The sequence below is a fragment of the Myodes glareolus genome, chromosome 9 (assembly GCF_982192425.1).
Source record: "Myodes glareolus chromosome 9, mMyoGla1.1, whole genome shotgun sequence".
Lineage (NCBI taxonomy): Eukaryota > Metazoa > Chordata > Mammalia > Rodentia > Cricetidae > Myodes > Myodes glareolus.
The window spans coordinates 75,475,541-75,496,654 of NC_142034.1; the positions used below are offsets into that span (position 1 = coordinate 75,475,541).

At 41.4% G+C, this 21,114-nt stretch overlaps 2 protein-coding genes across 2 annotated transcripts; both read right to left on the minus strand.

Moving 5' to 3' along the window:
• Positions 1–1,491: 1,491 nt before the first annotated feature.
• LOC125401546 (olfactory receptor 2Y1B) lies at positions 1,492–2,558 on the minus strand. Its single transcript, XM_048435861.3, has one exon. It carries the CDS (start codon positions 2,536–2,538, stop codon positions 1,591–1,593), a length of 948 nt encoding a protein of 315 aa, XP_048291818.3. The 5' UTR covers positions 2,539–2,558; the 3' UTR covers positions 1,492–1,590.
• A 5,018-nt stretch (positions 2,559–7,576) lies between these two features.
• Positions 7,577–8,893, minus strand: LOC146892895 (olfactory receptor 2Y1B). The gene has a single exon (XM_085694883.2). It carries the CDS (start codon positions 8,803–8,805, stop codon positions 7,858–7,860), a length of 948 nt encoding a protein of 315 aa, XP_085551009.2. The 5' UTR covers positions 8,806–8,893; the 3' UTR covers positions 7,577–7,857.
• Positions 8,894–21,114: the final 12,221 nt, after the last annotated feature.

Sequence of the window (21,114 nt, forward strand, 5' to 3'; positions counted from 1 at the left end):
AATTAGTGGAATATTACTATAATAAAATGTGACTCAGTTAACACAAACTTTATCATGCTTACAGAAGTCACTGCACTTTTAAACAGAAACCACTATTTAAATACATAGAGGTAAACAAAGTAACGAAAATCTGGTTCTTACAGAAAACAGAGATGAAGAGAAGTGAAACGAAGTCCCAAATCAATTTTCACGTGTCTGATCAAACAGTAAATAGAAGCCTCTTCCTTTGATTATTTTTTAACTTCAATTACTAATTTTCATGGAAATACAGATTTTATTCCCTACAAATTTATGCATCAGGATATATATATATATACTATTGAGTTCTTTGAATATTTTTCTCTTAGTTTACTCTTTGTATAATCATTTTCCCTATTCTCATCTGTATCAAGCTGGAGAGGAATGTTGGCAGTTGCTGTAACAGATACAGTTCTAGGAGATCGTTCTTGCCTTGCTCTGTTGGAGTGTGTGCAATACATGGTTTTGCTTTTTCTCCAAGAGGATAAGTGAGCCCATCTCTGAAATTCACTCTACATGAAGTAGCTCTGCTCATCATCAGCTTCTTTATTGCAAGCAAAGAATGGTGAGCCTGAATGTGAGAGCCTTCAGAGAGACCCTGAGTATGACTGAAGCCAGAGGGGTCATGATACAGAAGGAAGATGGGGTGATATTGATGTCCCACTTAGTTCTGAGGTTCACATCCATGCACATGCATGGGGCCCTACATGGACACACTGTGCTATACATGTTTTATAAAGGCATTAAGTTAGGAGAGAAAAGTGGTGTTGAGGAAAAGGGGAGAAATTGGAAGGAAGAACTGTGGATAGATTTGATCAAAGTACAGCACATAAATGTATGGATATTCAATTAAAAATGAACATACAGAAAGGATGGAAAGTCAGAGTGAAGTCATGCCCTCGGCCTGGGCTCACAGTGTCCACTGTGTGACACAACAGGGGGAATCTGACTTTGAGTGTGGCACTTCAGAATGAAAAGTCCTCTGATACTACACTTGCCAGGAACCAATCCGGTTCTCATGAGGGCTCACAGTACACGCTTCCCTGCCAAGAACCCAGTCCCTTTCCTCAAGTGCTCACAGAAACCTCTCCGATCTGTGGGAAGCTGTGCCTGAATGCACCCTTATCCTTGCTGAGCAGAGATGACAGACAGTAACCCAGAGAGCAGATCCCAACTCCAACTTCATAACTAGGGAAGTCTTGTGCCTCCGAGGGAAAATTTTATTTTGCTTTATTTTATTGCGTTAATTTTTTTATTGTATATATACACACACACACACACACACACACACACACAGAGTCAGAGGACTTATCTATCCCTTTCCACTACGAGGAATTCAGGAATCAAACTCAGATCAGCAGGCTTGGCAGCAAGTGCCTTTGTCTGTTGAGCCGACTTTGCCAGCCGAGGATTGTTTTTGTGTTTCTGTTTTATATGCTTTGAATGTGCATATAATTAATGTGCATGAATGTGCATAATTAATTTTACTTGTTTAACACCCAGCCCCTTCCTCCCACTGAAACCCTCTTGACTCTCATCGTATAAAATGTTTCACTGATCATCTTTCCCTTTCTACCCCGTGGCTGTGGCTCTCCCTAGCACCCTCCACAGAGCACCCTTCACATCCTTGTTCCTCAGGGTGTAAATCAGAGGATTGAGCATGGGGGTGATGATGGTATAGAAAAGGGCAACAAACTTTCCTTTACTCTCAGAATAGCTGTCTTTGGGTTGTAAGTATGTGTAGGTGGCTGAGCCATAAAACAGAGAAACTACCAGAAGGTGAGACCCACAGGTTCCAAAAGCCTTTCTGCGTCCAGCCATCGACTTGACCTTCAGCACTGCCCTGGCAATCTGTACATAGGAGCCTAGAATGAGCATGGCGGGAACCGCGACAATCACCACTCTGGCCACAAACATCTTGGCCTCTGTTCCTTCTGTGTCCTCACAGGCCAACTTGAGGAACACGGGCATCTCACAGAAGAAGTGATTCATTCGATGGCCACAGAGGGGCATAGCCATCATGAGACTTGTCTGGATCAGAGAGTTCAAGAGGCCTCCCATCCAGGAGACAATAGCCAATGCCTGGCAGAGAACGGGGTGCATGATGGTTGTGTAGTGCAGGGGACGACACACAGCAGCATAGCGGTCGAAGGCCATCACCACCAGGAGCAAACTCTCTGTGGAGCCCAGAGCAAGAGATATGAAGAGCTGGGCCACACACCCACCATAGCTGATGGTTCTGTCAAATCCATGGAGGTTGATCAGGAGCTGGGGCACAGTGCTGGTGGTGTAGCAGAGGTCCAGGAAGGAGAGGTGGGAGAGGAAGAAGTACATGGGAGTGTGCAGTCGGAGGTCCATTCGGGAGAGAGCAATGATGGTGGTGTTGCCAAAGAGAGTCAGAGAGTAGAAAATCAAAATATAAATAAAGAAGATGGGTTCTAGTTGAGGCCAGTCTGAGAAGCCCACCAAAATGAAGCATCCTCCCAAGCTGGTGTTGAAGCTTCCCATGGCCTTTGACATGAGCAAGTGCCAGAGGGTAAATCAGGGCATCCTAAGAAAAGACAGGGTTCATGTGCTGTTTAGAGTATTCCTTAGGTACTCCTAAATCATGAGTTCTATTATCTGTTCTGCTATTCAGTTCACATCCCTCTAACCTTCTGGTCTTACTCTTTCCTACTTTAGGCAGAATATCTCTGTACTAGGAATGATACCATCTGTGTTTGAGCCATATCACTGCTGCCTCCTTGTTCCTAGACTTTAGCCCTGCCTCTCCATTGTGTTCTCATTACACTGAGATTTCGATCTATTCAGTATCATGAAAATTGCTTTAAAACTAGTGTGAAACCAGTTGTGGTAAAAGCAGAGGCATAGCATATGCCACATGAAGGAGGACTGGAATTTAGACCCACAATATCCAAAGAAACCCCTCTTCTGCTCAGAAACATCAGTAAGTTATCAGATTCAAATGTGTCTTTGTTATCGTAGGACCGCATCAACAACTTACTGCACCAGCACTGAGGTTCTATCTGGAACCTCATCCAACAACTTTATTACTGACTTGGAGATAGAAGTGGTATGAAAATTGCCTCTTATTGGGGAAACCCCGGTTTTATTGTCAGAACGGTAAACATATTACATTATTGATGAGACCTTCATATACAGAGACACTCAGAAACACACAGAGAGATGAACATAGATACTCACCAGTCTTTGCGATGTGGAGCATCAGCAGTATCAGATATGTCAGTGCCTAAATGCTTGGAGCTTGACAAAATGAGTAAGAGCAACACTGGGTCATTAAAAGATAATTTGAATATAAAAAATATGCTAAATCACACCCAATTTCCCGTCCTTATAGTGCATATTCCACCTTCTCATTAGCCTCTGGAGAACTGAACTCTCAACAAAAGCTGAGCAGGCACCAAATCATTCTACACTCCTTCTGCACCAGTCTGTGCTTCTACAGACTCAATCACTCTCTCCTGCCCACACCACCTGAAAAATCACACCACATCCACTCTATCCCATAGCGTTTAGGCTGATCTTCAAACCCCTCAATAAAATATTTAATAATAACACACTAACATATTGCATTAGAAGACCAGAAAATAAAGGGTCTTGTCACCTTAACTAAAATTCAAAGACTTAATGAACTAATTCCATTTTAAACTCTGACTCCGCACACAGAACACTGACCCCAGATAAGAATCCTCTTTCATCCTCAGCTACTCCAACAAACTGTTCTTCACTTATTTTCAGCAGCTCTGACCCTGGCTGTGATCTGTCTCCTTGTTCTGATGTCTACAAATTGGTTTGCATCTTAGATCCTAGGCATCAAAATATTGAGATTTAGAAGGTCTATGAATTCAGAGAATCCCACCAAGTCTTACTCACCACAGTCCTGGGGAGGAAAATTGGGTTTACTTCCCTCAACCCAGCTGGCTTCTAGTAAATATGAAACCCATTCCACACGATATCATCTAGAAGTGTTTGAGGAAGCCTGTTTCTCTTCGATCCCAACTGCATCTGTGGTATGGTAGGCTGGATCACAGCTCTGCTCCTAGAGAATCCTTCTTTCTTGAGGCCACCTCGCCCAGCAGGCTCACCTGCTGAGGCCCATAACTAAGGGGCAGGAAATAGCCTGTGTTGTTCTCTGACTTCCTCACCATAGACAACAGGCCCTAGGCAGGAGCTGACCTTAAGGCAGACTATACTATGCTCACCCTTGGGACATTGCCAGGGCCTCCTTAATAGAAGTAGAAACATGACTGTTTACTCAAGTGTGGCCTTGGAGACTTCTGGGGCCCCCTGAGCCAATTACAATTAGTATTGGTTCTCCAGGATCTATCTGCTCTCCTCAGCTCTTCCTATCCCTCATACACTGCCCAATTCAACGTGGTCACAAACACATCTTTTCATATGGTTTGTGCAAATCTGTGTCAGTTTATTCCTCATACTTTTCCTATTTTGACCCAAATCGAATCAGCCTTTCTATCAGACCATACTCCATGACTTCCATAACCCAAACAAGTTCACCGTCATCTGAAGTTCTTCTTTACACGGAATTTTTGTCTTAAGTTTGTGAAGTTGTTAAGTTCCATGGAAGAAAGACATTCGGATGATGGTGAACTTGTTTGGGTTATCGAAGACATGGAATATAGTATGATAGAAAAGTTTGTTTACATGAATGTGGATTATTTTTCCAACTAAAATCTGATGCTTTGTATTGTTCTCATTCAAATTCTACTTCAAAATTCGTCATTTTCCTTTATATCCTGATTTTGCCTTAAACAAAGCTAAAATTTGAAGATATTGATTTTTTATCACTGTGTGTCAACTGGAATGCCTAGGTGAAAAGTTGACAGACAGCCCAATGCTGTGCTGGGGAGCTTCTGAAAAATGTAAAGATTACCAACCCTTCACAGGAAAAAATAATAAGCCTGTCCTAAGGTGAACAGATATCCCTAGAACATGTAGTAATGGGAAATAAAGTTAGGACTAAACTGGTGGCTCCTCCTTTACAGTTGCCTTTTGTAGAGCTAGAAGGCACCACACTGACGTCTGGAGGAGGATTGTCACCACCAGTTCCACTCAGCTATGGACACCATGTGTTTCATTACCCGTATGCCAGACAAGCTGTGTCCTCGGGTGCAATGGTAACTTGACTATTTTGCTTGAATTGCTTGTCAGTTGAATTTGAGGTCCATTCCTAAGCACAAGAGGAATCACAAATGGTGCTTTAAGCCAGAAGAAGGATGTCAGAGGTTCCAATCAGGATGCTCCTACTATTATTTTCTTAAGGGAATATAAAGCAACTGACAAATTATCTTTAAACATTTGTGTGTGTGTGTGTGTGTGTGTGTGTGTGTGTGTGTGTGTGATTACAGATCATTACTACTGTTAAGCCTCAATTGTTCATGGAGGGAGACTTCTCTTTTGCAGCAAGAAGTACAAAGTAGATACACAACTTCACATGCTTCTGAAACCAAGTAACCGTTGCTCTGGCATAGTGGCCCAATACTGTATGTAAATGGAGAAAAACTTCCAAACATTCATATCACTCCCTTCAAGGTTCAGGAACAGCTGCAGATGAGGGAGTAGGATGAATGTGAGCCCCCAAAGAGAAGGTCTAGTCTTTTTGTAGTTATTCCCTCTGCTTTTAAACTTTCCCTCCTTGAATACAGAAAGAGGTTCCTTAAGATTCAAAAAGAACCCCCCCCCCCAAAAATAAAGATAAAGAAAAAATCTCAAGAAGTTCCTGAAATTAACAAGATTTACAACAGCTTTCCCAAGTTTACATGAGCAGAGACAACTGCTAGAAAGAAGAGACTGTGTCTGACTGGCTCAGACACCTGCACGCTGTGCTGGGAAGTCCAGTATGTGGTTTCCTGAGTCATCACGCATACTGGGGTGGGCTTTTTGGTAATGCCTTTGAGCCAGCCATGCTCAAATAAATTCCCTGCTTTGCTAAGGCAGAGTGTCACGGTTGCTCTAACTTAGGTTAACAGATAGTTGCTCACATCTGCCCAGGAACTTCACAAGACACCTTTTGAGTTGAGAACTGTATTTTTTCATCAATCAAAGAATACAACAAAATGTAACAAAACTGGAAATGCTGAGAAAGGATTAATGACGTGGTATGTAAAACAAGTTCCAAACATAAGAAAATTAGTGGAATATCATTATAATAAAAAGTGATTCAGTTAACACAAAATTATCATACCTACAAAAGTCAGTCAACAGAGATACCTACACTTTTAAATATAAACCACTATTTAAATACATGGAAGTAAACGAAAGCGATTGAAATCTGGTTGTCACAGAAAACGGAGATGAAGAGAAGTGAAACAAACGGAGCCCCCAATTCAACTTTCACGTGTCTGGTCAAACAGTAAATAGAAGCCTCTTCCTTTGCTTCTTTTCAATTTCAATTACTAATTTTCTTAGAAATATAGATTTTATTCTATATAATTTATGTATCAGGATTTTATTGAATATAAATATATGCATATATAAACTACTGAGTTCTTTGAATATTTTTCTCTTAGTTTACTCTTTGTATAATCATTTTCCCTATTCTCATCTGTATCAAGCTGGAGAGGAATGTTGGCAGTTGCTGTAACAGATACAGTTCTAGGAGATCGTTTTTGCCTTGCTTTGTTGCAGTGTGTGCAATAAATGGTTTTGCCTTTTTCTCCAAGAGGATAAGTGAGCCCATCTCTGAAATTCACTCTACATGAAGTAGCTCTGCTCATCATCGGCTTCTTTATTGCAAGCAAAGAATGGTGAGCCTGAATGTGAGAGCCTTCAGAGAGACCCAGAGTATGACTGAAGCCAGAGGGGTCATGATACAGAAGGAAGATGGGGGTGATATTGATGTCCCACTAAGTCCTGAGGTTCACATCCATGCACATGCATGGGGCCCTACATGGACACACTGTGCTATACATGTTTTATAAAGGCATTAAGTTAGGAGAGAAAAGTGGTGTTGAGGAAAAGGGGAGAAACTGGAAGGAAGAACTGTGGATGGATTTGATCAAAGTACAGCACATAAATGTATGGATATTCAATTAAAAATGAACATACAGAAAGAATAGAAAGTCAGAGTGAAGTCATGCCCTCGGCCTGGGCTCACAGCGTCCACTGTGTGACACAACAGGGGGAATCTGACCTTGAGTGTTGCACTTCAGATTGAAAAGTCCTCTGACACTAAACTTGCCAGGAACCAATCCGGTTCTCATGAGTGCTCACAGTACACGCTTCCCTGCCAAGAACCCAGTCCCTTTCCTCAAGTGCTCTCAGAAACCTCTCCCATTCGCCTTCTGTGGGAAGCTGTGCCTGAATGCACACTTATCCTTTCTGAGCAGAGATGACAGACAGTAACCCAGAGAGCAGATCCCAACTCCAACTTCATAACTAGGTAAGTCTTGTACTTCCTAGGGAAAGTTTTATTTTGCTTTATTTTATTGCGTTAATTTTTTATTGTATATACACAGAGAGAGAGAGAGAGAGAGAGAGAGAGAGAGAGAGAGAGAGAGAGAGAGAGAAAGAGAGAGAGAGAGTCAGAGGACTTATCTATCCCTTTCCACTACGAGGAATTCAGGAATCAAACTCAGATCAGCAGGCTTGGCAGCAAGTGCCTTTGTCTGCTGAGCCATCTTGCCAGCCCAGGACTGAATTTTTTCTGCTTGTTTGTTTTTATTTTCCCATTTTTATAAATTGTACAGTTTCATGAATGTTTATAATTATTGTACTTGTTTTGACACCAAACACCCCTCTCCCACTGAAACTCTCTGGACTCACATACTATAAAATGTTTCACTGATCATCTTTCCCTTCCTACCCCGTGGCAGTGGCTCTCCCTAGCACCCTCCACAGAGCACCCTTCACATCCTTGTTCCTCAGGGTGTAAATCAGAGGATTGAGCATCGGGGTGATGATACTATAAAAAAGGGCAACAAACTTTCCTTTACTCTCAGAATAGCTGTTCTTGGGTTGTAAGTATGTGTAGGTGGCTGAGCCATAAAACAGAGAAACAACCAGGAGATGGGACCCACAAGTCCCTGTAGCCTTTCTGCAGGCAGTCATCGACTTGACCTTCAGCACTGCCCTGGCAATCTGTGCATAGGAGCCTAAAATGAGCATGGCGGGAACCGCAACAATCACCACTCTGGCCACAAACATCTTGGCCTCTGTTTCTTCTGTGTCTTCACAGGCCAACTTGAGGAACACGGGCATCTCACAGAAGAAGTGATTCATTCGATGGCCACAGAGGGGCATGGCCATCATGAGACTTGTCTGGATCAGAGAGTTCAAGAGGCCTCCCATCCAGGAGACAATAGCCAATGCCTGGCAGAGAACGGGGTGCATGATGGTTGTGTAGTGCAGGGGACGACACACAGCAGCATAGCGGTCGAAGGCCATCACCACCAGGAGCAAACTCTCTGTGGAGCCCAGAGCAAGAAATATGAAGAGTTGGGCCACACACCCACCATAGCTGATGGTCCTGTCCAGTCCACGGAGGTTGATCAGGAGCTGGGGCACAGTGCTGGTGGTGTAGCAGAGGTCCAGGAAGGAGAGGTGGGAGAGGAAGAAGTACATGGGAGTGTGCAGTCGGAGGTCCACATGTGACAGAGCAATGATGGTGGTGTTGCCGAAGAGAGTTAAGGAGTAGAAAATCAAAATGTAGATAAAAAGAATGAGTTCCAGTTGAGGCCAGTCAGAGAAGCCCACCAAAATGAAGCGTCCTCCCAAGCTGGTGTTGAAGCTTCCCATGGCCTTTGACATGAACAAGTGCCAGAGGGTAAATCAGGGCATCCTAAGAAAAGCCAGGGTTCATATACTGTTTAGAGTATTCCTTAGGTACTCCTAAATCATGAGTTCTGGTGTTCAGTTCACATCCCTCTAGCCTTCTAGTCTTACTCTTTCCTACTTTAGGCAGAATATCTGTGGACTGGGAATGACACTATCTGTGTTTGAGCCATATCACTGCTGCCTCCTTGTTCCTAGACTTTAACCCTGCCTCTCCATCATGTTCTCATTATACTGGGATTCGGATCTACTCGGTATCATGGAAATTGCTTTAAATAGCATGAAACCAGTTGTGGCAAAGACACAGACTTATAACCTATGCTACACAAGTAAGAACTGGAATTTTGACCCCCAATATACACATAACCTCCTCTTCTGCTCAGAAACATCAGTAAGTTGTCAGGTTCAAATGTCTTTGTTATCGTAGGACTGCATCGTCAACTTATTGCGCCAGTATGGAGGTTCTATCTGGCCTTTCATCCAACAACTTTATTACTGACTTGGAGATAGAAGTGGTACAGAAACTGCCTCATACAGCGGGAGCCCTGGTTTTATTGTCAGAACGGTAAACATATTACATTATTGATGAGACCTTCATATACAGAGACATCAGAAACACACAGAGAGATGAACATAGATAGAAACGAACACAGATACTCACCAGTCTTTGCGATGTGGAGCATCAGCAGTATCAGATATGTCAGTGCCTAAATCCTTGGAGCTTGACAAAATGAGTAAGAGCAACACTGAGTCATTAAAAGATAATTTAAATGTATAAGAATATATTAATCTAACCCAATGTCCCCTTTCACTTGCATATTCAACCTTCTCGTTACCCTCTGGAGACCTGAGCACTCAACCAAAGCTGAGTGGGTACCTGAACTCCTTCTGCATCGGTCTGTACTTTCTCTGACTCAGTCATTCTCTCATGCCAACACAAACGCCCACTCTAGAGACATTACGTCACATTTATTTGTTCCTGTAAATATTTATGGCTATCTTCAAGACTCCTTGATGAAAGATTTAATAATAACTCACAAACATTCTGTAGTATAGAACCAGAGAATACAATGAGTACAGTCTGCTTAATTGAAATTTCCACGCAGTACTTTGCCTCAAATTAAGGGAAATCTTCTTCCATCTTCTGCCTGCCCCTCGAATAAATTGTTCTTCATTTAGTTTCCACAGTTTTAGACATGGTTCTGTTTTCTGTCTCCTGAATCTGATGTCTTCAATTTTCTTTTCATCTTAGATACTAGCCATCTCAGAGATTGGAAGGGACTGGAAAACCTGCATAGCTTACCAACTCTGTACTCACTAGAGCTCTGGGTAAGAAAATAATTGTGCTTACCTTCCTCAATTCTATCTGGAAGGTCATGTGAGACCTGTTCCTCTTTGGCCCTGATTTCATCTGTGATGTGGAGGATTTGGAGGCCTGCTGTGACTGTAAATAAGTCTTATTTATATGTTTGGCTGTCTTCCCCAGCAGTCTTTCCTGCCCAGGCACATAACTATGAAGAAGGAAGTGTCCTCTGCTGCGCTCTAGCTCACGTACCTAACCAAGACTAGGAAGGACCTTGTAAATTATTAAACCATCTTTTCCCCTCTGGACATTGTCTATACCTCTTTAACAGCAATGGCAACAGAATTATTTATCATCTGTGACCTTTGAGACCTGTGAGCCCCAATGTGGCAATTATAACTGACTGGCTGATTCTCCAAAATGTTCTTGCTATCCTCAGCTCCCTCTATTCCCCACACACTGCCTAGTCTCAGCCCCTCTATTCCCCAAACACTGTCCAGTCTCAGCCCCTCTGTTCCCCATACACTGCCCAGTCCAAGCCCCTGTATTCCCCAAACATTTTAAGCTCTGTTGGTAAAGGGATTGCTTGTTTGTTCCTGCCCACCCAGCTAGCTTTGACTCAAAATAATCACACAGAAACTGTATTAATTAAATCACTGCTTGGCCCATTAGCTCTAGCTTCTTATTGGCTAACTCTTACATATTAGTTTAACCCATTTCTATTACTCTGTATATCACCACAAAGTTGTGCTCTACCAGCAAAGTTTCAGCACGTCTATCTCCAGCAGCGGCTCCATGGCATCTCTTGACTCTGCCCTTCTTCCTCCTAGCATTCAGCCTAGCTTTCCCTGCCTACCTAAGTCTCAGCTCCTCTACTCTCCCCACACACAATGCACAGTCTCAGTTCCTCTACTCCCCTCACTGCACATTCTCAGTTCCTCTACTCCCCTCACTGCACAGTCTCAGTTCCTCTACTCCCCTCACTGCAGTCTCAGTTCCTCTACTCCCCTCACTGCAATCTCAGCTCCTCTACTCCCCACACTGCACAGTCTCAGCTCCTCTACTCCCCACACTGCACAGTCTCAGCTCCTCTACTCTCCACACTGCACAGTCTCAGCTCCTCTACTCCCCACACTGCACAGTCTCAGCTCCTCTACTCCCCTCACTGCAGTCTCAGCTCCTCTACTCCCCACAATGCACAGTCTCAGCTCCTCTACTCCCCACACTGCACAGTCTCAGCTCCTCTACTCCCCTCACTGCAGTCTCAGCTCCTCTACTCCCCACACTGCACAGTCTCAGCTCTTCTATTCCCTCACACATCCACTGCACAGTCTCAGCTCCTCTACTCCCCACACTGCACAGTCTCAGCTCCTCTACTCCCCACATTGCATAGTCTCAGCTCCTCTACTCCCCTCTCCTCTATTGCTTTGGGTCTTAGCTGGGGCTATCCTTGTGGATTCCTGGAAATTTCTCTAGTGCCAGGTTTCTTGCTAGCCCCATAATGGTTCCCTTAATCAAAATAGCTCTTTATCTGCTCTCATCTCTATTCTTCCTCTATCTTGACTATCCCATTCCTCGAGTTCTCTTTCCCCCTCTTCTTCTCCCCTCATCTTCCCCTTCTGCCCTCACTACTCCCCCATCCCCATACTTCTGTAAAGCAAAAGACACAGTCAACAAGACAAAAAGGCAGCCTACTGAATGGGAAAAGATCTTCACCAACCCCATATCAGACAAAGAACTGATCTCCAAAATATATAAAGAATTCAAGAAATTAGACATCAAAATTTCAAATAACCCAGTTAAAAATGGGGTACAGAACTAAACAGAGAATTCTCAACAGAAGAATCTCAAATGGCTGAAAGACACTTAAGGAAATATTTGTTGCAAGGAACAACTTGCTTGTCCTGGCCACCCAGAACCAAAATAATCACACAGAAACCATATTCATTAAAACACTGCTTGGCCCATTAGTCAAATATTCAACATCCTTAGCCATCAGGGAAATGCACACCAAAACAACTCTGAGATTCCATCTTGCACCTGTCAGAATGGCTAAGATCAAAAACACCAATGATACCTTATGCTGGAGAGGATATAGAGCAAGGGGAACACTCATCCATTGCTGGTGAGAATGCAAACTTGTACAACTACTTCAGAAATCAGAATGGTGGTTTCTCAGAAAATTGGGAATCAACCTACCTGAGGATCCAGCAATACCGCTCTTGGAAATATACTCAAAAGATGCCCAATCATACTACAAAGACATTTGTTCAACTATGTTCATAGCAACACTATTTGTAATAGCCAGAAACTAGAAACAACTAAAGAATGGATAAAGAAAATGTGGGACATTTGCACATTAGAGTCCTACTATGCAGTAAAAACAAAAAATGACATCTTGAATTTTGCATGCAAATGTATGGAATTAGAAAACACTATCCTGAGTGAGGTAACCTAGACCCAAAAATATGAATATGGTATGTACTCACTCATAAATGGATACTAGCTATAAACAAAGAATATTGAACCTATAGTTCATGATCCCAGAGAAGCTAAGTAACAAAGTGAACCCTAAGAAAAACATATCTACATCCACCTGGAAAGTCAAAATAGACAAGATCTCCTGACAAAATTGGGAGCATGGGGGTGGGGGGAAGTAGAGAGAGCAGAGGGGGAAGATGAAGTGAGAAGGGGAGGGGTGAGGAGAACTTGAGGGAATGGGATAGTCGTGATGGAGGAAGTGCAGAGATGAGAACAAGGAAAGAGATATCGTGATTGAGGGAGCCATTATGGGGCTAGCAAGAAACCTGGCACTAGAGAAATTCCCAGGAATCCACAAGGATGACCCCAGCTAAGACCCTAAGCAGTAGAGGATAGGGTGCCCAAACTGGCCTTGCCCTGTAGTCAGACTGATGAATGTCTTAAATATCACCATAAAACCTTCATCCAGCAACTGATGGAAACAGAGACAAGAGACCTGCATCGGAGCACTTGACTAAACTCCCAAAGTCCAGTTGAAGAGTGGGAGGAATGAGAATATGAGCAAAGAAGTCAACACCATGATGGGGACACCCACTGAAACAGTTTACCTGAGATAATGGGAGCTCACCAAGTCCAGCTGGATAGGGAAGAAACAAACATAGGACCAAACTAGTACCTCTGAATGTGGTTGAGAGTTGCATGGCTGAGGCCACGAGTAGTGGCACCAGAATTTATCCCTACTGCTTGTACTGGCTTTGGGGGAATCCATTTTCTTTGGATGGATACCTTGCTTAGCCTAAATATAGCAGTGAGAGCCTTGGATTTTACCCAAAGCAATGTACCTTACCCTCTGAGGAGCACAAGTAGAGGGATTGGGAGGAGGTGAGGGAGTAGGAACTTGGGTTGGTATGTATAATGAAAAAAGATAGTTTGTTTTCTTTTAAAAAATAAAATAAATGAAAAGGGGCATATCTACAGACAGAGAATCATTAGATCATACTTCAAAAACCTATACTCCACAAAATTGGAAAATATAAAATAGACATTTTCTGTATAGGTACCACATACCAAAATTAAATCAAAATCAGATAAACAATTTAAATAGACCTATAACCACTAAGGAAAGAGAAGCAGTCATCAAATTTCTCCCAACAACAACAGCCCAGGGCCAAATGGTTTCAGAGCAGAATTCTACCAGAATTTCAAAGAAGAGCTATGTGTGGAACAAATACTCCTCATATTGTTTGACACAACAGAAACAGAAGGAACACTGACAAAATTTTTCTTTCTCTCTTTCTTTCTTTCTTTCTTTCTTTCTTTCTTTCTTTCTTTCTTTCTTTCTTTCTTTCTTTCTTTTTGAGGCTGTCATTACCCTGATACCCAAACTACACAGACACAACTAAGAAAGAGAATTGCAGACCAATCTCACTCATGAACATTGATGCAAAAATACTCAATAAAATACTGGCAAACCAATTCCAAGAACACCTTTAAAAAAATCATCCACCATGACCAAGTAGATGCAGAAATGGTTCAACATATGAAAATCTGTCAATGTAATCCACCATATAAATAAACTGGAGGAAAATCACATGATCATCCCATTAGAAGCTGAAAAAGCCTTCTACAAAATCCAACACTCATTCATGGAAAAAGTTTTGGAGAGGTCAGGGATACAAGGAACATTAATAAACAAAATAAAGGCAATAGACAGAAAGCCAACAGCCAACATCAAACTAAATGGAGAGAAACTCAAAGTGAATCCACTAAAATCAGAAACAAGACAAGGCTCTCCATTCTCTCCACATTTATTCAATATAGTACTTGAAATTCTAGCTAGAGCAATAAGACAACAAAAGGAAATCAAGGAATACAAATTGTAAAGGAAGAAGTCAAACTTTCACTATTTGCAGATGATATGATAGTATGCATAAGTGACTCCAAAATTTTTACCAGGGAACTCCCGCAGCTGATAAACACCTTCAGTAATGTGGCAGGATACATGGTTAACTCGAAAGAAAAATCAGAAGCCCTCCTATACACAAATGATAAATGAGCTGAGAAAAAAATCAGAAAAAACATACTTTATAATAATAACAAATATCATGAAATATCTTGGGGTAACTATAACCAAACAAATAAAAGACCTGTATGACAAGAACTTTAAGTCTTTGAAGAAAGAAGATATCATAAAATGGAAGGATCTCCCATCCAAGAGAATCAACATAGAAAAAATGGCAATCTTACCAAAAGCAATCTACATATTCAAAGCAATACCCATCAAAATCCTAACACAATTCTTTACAGGCCTTGAAAGAACAATGCTCAACTTCATATGGAAGAACAAAAAACCCAGAATAGCTAAAACAATCCTGTACAATAAAGAAACTTGGAGGTATCACTATCTTTGACTCAAGCTCTACTTTAGAGCTATAGTAATAAAAATGTTTGATATTGGCATAAAAGCAGACATGTGCATCAATGAAATCAAATAAAAGACCCTGATATTACTCACACTGGTAACACCTTATGCCGGAGAGGATGTGGAGTAAAGGGGAGATTCCTTCACTGTTGATGGGAGTGCACACTCATGCAACTACTTTGGAAATCAGTGTAGTGGTTTCTCAGAATATTGGGACTCAATCTACCTCAAGCCCAAGCCCAAGCAGTGCCACTCTTGGGCATAAACCCAAAGAATGCACATTCACACCATAAGGACATGTTCTTAACTATGCTTATAGCAGCATTATTCATAATAGCCAGAACCTGGAAACAACCTAGATGCCCCTCAACCAAAGAATGGATAAAGAAAATATGGTACATTTACACATTAGAGTACTACTCAGTGGTTTTAAAAAAATGACATCTTGAAATTTGCAGGTAAATGGATGAAACTAGGAAAAAAACTGAGTGAGGTAACTCAGACCCAGACAGACAAACATGGCATTTAGTCACTCATAAATGGATATTAGATGCAAAACAAAGGATAACCAGGCTACAATCCACAACCCCAGAGAAGCTAGGCAAAAAGTAAACCCTAAGAGGAACACTCATGGATGGCCCCAGGTAGGAGATATAGTTAGGATCTCCTTGGTAACCTGGGAGGGAGGTAGAAGGCAGGGGATAGGATTGGAAACATGAAGGTTCAAGATGGCTGAGCTGGGGGAGGGGTAGAGAGGGAGAGCATTGAAAGAGATACCTTGATAGAGGGAGTCATTATGGGATTAGGGAGAAACCTGGTGCTAGGGAAATTCCCAGGGATCCACAAGGATGACTCCAGATAAGTAAGACTCCTAGCAAGAATGGAGAAGGTGCCTGATCTGGCCTTCTCTTATAATCAGATTAGTGACTACCCTAATTGTCATTATAGACCCTACATTCAGTAACTGATGGAAGGAGATGCAGTAATTCACAGCCAAGCATTGGATTGAGCTCTTAGAGTCTAGTTGAAGAGAGGGAGGAGGGATCATATGAGCGAGGGAGTTCAAGACCATGATTGGGAAAACCACAGAGACAGATGACCTGGGCTAGTGGGAGCTCGTGGACACTGGAATAAAAGCTGAGGAAACTGCATGGGACCAAACAAGGCCCTTGAATGTGGGTGATGGTTATGTGGCCTGACCTATTGATAGGGCCCCTGGCAGTGGTACCAGTGCTTATCCTGAATGCATAAACTAGAGTTTTAAGAGCACATTCCTTTGATCAATCTTGATGCAGCGGGGAAGGGCTTGGTCCTGCCTCAACTTGCTAAGCTAGACTTGGTTGACTCCCCAAGGGAGGCCTTACGACCTCTGAGGAGTGGACAGGGGGTGGAATGAAGGGAAGTGGGGGTAAAGAAGGGGAAGGAGGGGGAACTGTAGTTGGTATGTAAAATGAAAAAATTGAGTAAAAAAAAAAGTTGATAATTGCCTTTAACCTGCTCAAACATTGAATAGAAAATCATCTTAAGCTGACTTGTGCACACTGCACATTCTATACCTGTGTTAGTACACTTGTTACCTTTAAGCTTGTATGTTTTCATAACAAAGGACTAGACACCAATGAAGAAAGACCACTACCCCAGATGATCCAGCCTCACAGAATGCCTCTGTTGCCATTTCCTCCAAAATCTGCTTAGGATAACTTTAAAGCAGCTAGCTAATATGGTTCAGCCACACAGACTACTCCAGCCAGGACTTCAGTTAAGCCCTGGACTTTCCCATCACACTGAGACAGGACAACAAATGATGCAGCTAACTCTCCCAGGACTTGACCAATATCCCAATTTTCTCCCCTGACAACAAGAAGTAATTTTAAGAACATGATGCCTGCAGTCCCAAGAGGTGGGGTGGGTGGGTTTTGGCCATTCAGTGGGTTATGGATGTTTGTCACTGTTTAGGGGAGTTGATTTCAAGTTTTTATTGGTCATGGTCAGGGAGGAAACTAAACAAAGGTTGTTAGATTAAGGGATTCCTTTCTTTCTTTTTCTTTCGTCTACTCTTTTTCTCCTACCTAGTGTTAAAAAAGGGGAGGGATGAAAAGAAAGGAAAGGGAGGATATAGGGATGATAGGATAAAAGGGTAGGTTACTGAATTTACTTTTAAGCTAAAAAGCAACTGCTAGTCTCAAAAATTTTTACTTTGGTATGGATTTTTTATATATAGATACAAATTTAAGGTTATTTTTGTTCTCACACACTATATATATGTTTCTACTCTTGTTTAAAGTATTTTACCTATGCAACTCATTTAAAAGTGTAATACAAAGTTCTAGTCCTTGAAAGCTACTATTAAAACTCTTTAGGATAATTAAGAAATGCAGGTTAGCTAGGCAGTGGTGGCACTATGCATGCCTTTAATCCCAGCACTCGGGAGGCAGAGGCAGGCAGATCTCTGAGAGTTTGAGGCCAGCCTGGTCTACGAGAGGTAGTTCCAAGTAGGCTCCAAAGATACAGAAAAACCTTGTCTCAAAAAAAATAAATAAAAATAAATAAGAAAATAAATAAGTAAATGCGGGTTAGTAGTTAGTCATCCGTAACAACCAAACTTGCGGTCATGTTAGGTATGCTTTTATGGTTAACCAGGGATAGACATTTTAGATAGACAGGTAGTCTTCAAACACTTCAGAGATCTAAAGAATATGGGATTTAAGATGTTTTAATAACATAAGGCTTTTCATGTCAGTGAGACACATCCTGGCAGTACCAATCTACTTCAGAGAAGATGATGGGCATCAAAGAACCTCCACATGGAGTTTGCTTCAAATATGCAAAGCTAGCCATTTGGGCAAGAAGCTGCCCTTGCCTCAACTGCTGACAGAATGCTGTCCAAATTGGATAAGCAGGGCACAAAGGAAGTCAACTGCCAAAATTTGCCAAGATAAGGTGGGATACGTTTTCAAAATTCCTGCCTCATAGAAAAGTCTGTCAGATATTATAGGCTTGTAGGCTGAAGATAGATGCCCCGATATTGCAGAGGAACTTTGGGTGACTGTCCAGGAAGCCAGCTGTCTCTGTCATTTCTATAGTTTTGCAAGTTGTTTTCTCTGCACTTCCTGTTTACACAGTTAATATTTATCCTTCTTGGGTTTCTGATGGGGTTAAAGACTAGAAAGTTATAGTTCTACAGTTTTCCTTGTTACCAAATTCAGAAAAAAAAACTCACAAAAAATGTGAAGTTTATAAAGGTTGAGAGACACAAAAGTTTAATTTGTTTACCTAAGAAAATATTTTAAGGTCTAAAAATATTTTTTAAGGCTGGTAATACAAGCTATGATAGTGATTTAGGGTAAATTATAGAGTACTTTCTCCAAAGTTGCCAAATACAAATGGACTAGACGTTGTGAATGTAATTCTTACCTGATAATTGTTTTTATTGTATATAGTTCACTGATATTGGAGAAAGAGTCTTTTATTGGACTAGAAAGGGGAGATTTGGGATAATCTTTTTATACACTGTGTGAAGATGTCTCTGTCCTTCCTCACCTGCCTATGGCTTCTGATTGGTTTAATAAAGATCTGAATGGCCAATAGTTAGGCAGGAGAGGATAGATATGACTTCTGGGCAGAGGCAGGAGCTCTGGGAAAGAATCTGAGGCAGGAGATTCACCAGCCAGATGCAGAGGAGTCAGACGGACGGTACTAAGGAGTGGTAATGAACCATGTGGAAGAACATAAACTGATATAAGTAGGTTAATTTAAGTTTTAAGAGCTAGTTGGGAATAAGCCTAAGCTAAGGCCAAGCTTTCATACTTAATAAAAAGTCTCTGTGTCATCAATTCAGAGCTGGTGGTCGAAGAAAGACCCATTACACACAGCTCTCCACACGGAGCTCCACATATGACACTTTTTAAAAAGTATTCTATGCACTTCCATTCTGTGCCTGCAGCTGGAGCTAAGAGGTGGGAAAGCAGAGAAAAGAAAGAGAGAAAGCAACAGAGCTTTGTGGATGGAAGATTGTTCCAGTCTCACAAGATATGGATTCCATGGACTCTGTAGCAGGCTCCCTCTCCTTCAGTGTTGTTTTCACCAAACACTTTTTTGGGGCCCTTGGGCACAAAAGACTGAGAGAATGTGCTGGCCCATAGTCTCCCAGAGTATACAGATTCCCTTCTCTTTCTTGAGACAGAACTACAAGTTTCTCCTGGAATAGTCTGTGCCCAGTGTCCACTTCTAGGATTCAAACCACATTGTACCAAGGCAAGTGGGTAAAAAATGGAGAACAAGATAAAAATCACTGCTGGTTTGTTCATTTTAAAATATGTTTCCCCCTTAATCTGCCTACTTAAATGTCAGATGTATGTAGGAGAATGTGAATAAAGTAGTCCCACACTAGCTCAGAATTGAGTATAATAAAGGGTTTTTTTATTTAGAAGGGACTCACAGATCACAGTCCTCTGTACAAATGGGGAACAGGAAAGGAATCCATCAGCTAGGCGAGAGAGGAGAGAGAGCATGCGGGCAAAGAAAGGCACATGAACGCTCACTGTTGGTACCCAAGGCCATGCCCAACCTGGTCCAGTCTCTCAAAGGCCAATGATAAAGGAGGCTCCCCAGCACCTTCTCCTTTTGTCTAAATAAGAGAGTTCCAAACCCAATACAAAACTATATACAATAAGAACAGATATCAAGTATAAAAATTAGAATTACAACCAGCATAAAACAATATTAAGCAAGAAAAATATGCTAAATGTTTTAATAATTATTTTATCCTAAGGAGTCTAGGTCTTGTATTAGAAATGGCTTGGCTAAGTCATAAGAGGACAGTAACTATCTAGTCTTTAACCCCACTGCAGATCTAAGAAGGGGGAGAATATTAACATCTTAAAGGCTATTAGCTGAAGGAACTGAAGGAGCTCCCATAGCACCTCCCCCTTTTGTTTAAATAAGAGAGTTCTAAACCCAATACAAAACTATATGCACTTGAGCAGATATCAAGTATAAGATTAGAATTACAACCAGCATAAATAACATTAAGCAAGGAACATATCTTAATGTTTTAACAAACATTCTATCCTAAGGAGTCTAAGTCTTGTATTGGAAATGGCTTGGCTAGATCATAAGAGGACGGTAACTAGTATTCTAGGACTGTCTAATCGTCAACACCTTCAAAGGCCTGAGAAGGGAGATAATATTACTTGAGTATATAGGAAGAGCAATCAAGCAGCTTCCAAAATGTGCAGTAGATAACAGACACAACTGGCTACCTGGGCAATCACCTAAAGTCTCATTTGCAATGTTGGAGCAACCAACTTTGGCTAAGGTCTAGAGTAACTGACAGACCATTTTTCAGGGGCGGGAAATTTTTCAAAATGGTCTTACCCTGTCTTGGCAAGGTTTGGCAGTCTTTTTTTCTTGTATCCTGCTTGTTCTGTCCAGATATTATACATTTTGTCAGTGGTCGAGGCATGGGCAGTTCCTTGCCCAAAGGCCATTTTTGCCAAGAAGAAAACAAGCTCCAAGTGGAGTGTCTTCAGTGCTCAACATTCTCTTAGGAAAAGATCGTTGCTGCCAGGAGCAATTGTGTATCACATCAACAAAACACTGTTATTTAAATGCCATATTCTACAGTTCTTTGAAGTGATTGAAGATTACCTATCTATGCAGAATACAATCTCTATGCATCTAAAGAACCTGATTAGTCTAACTATAAGTATGACAAACATGGATGACTGTTGACCTATAATATTTAATACCTGCATTGCTTAAAGACTAAGACTTCATGTTGGAATATTAAACAATATTTAAATAACTGTGCAGCAAATAAGGACAAACTGTAATCAATATATAAGTATTTTTATCAGAGGTAAAAATGCATAGTGCAATATGATAAATATATCTTTTTTATTTTTTGATAAATACATCTTAAAATTGTATCAATATACAAAATGTCTTAAACAGAGGTATAAGTATGCATGCATACAATATGACAAAATAACTTTGCATAGGTGCACAAATATTGCAAACAGAAATAGGAGCATATTCAATATAACAAATATAATTTGAATTTGTATCAATATACAAG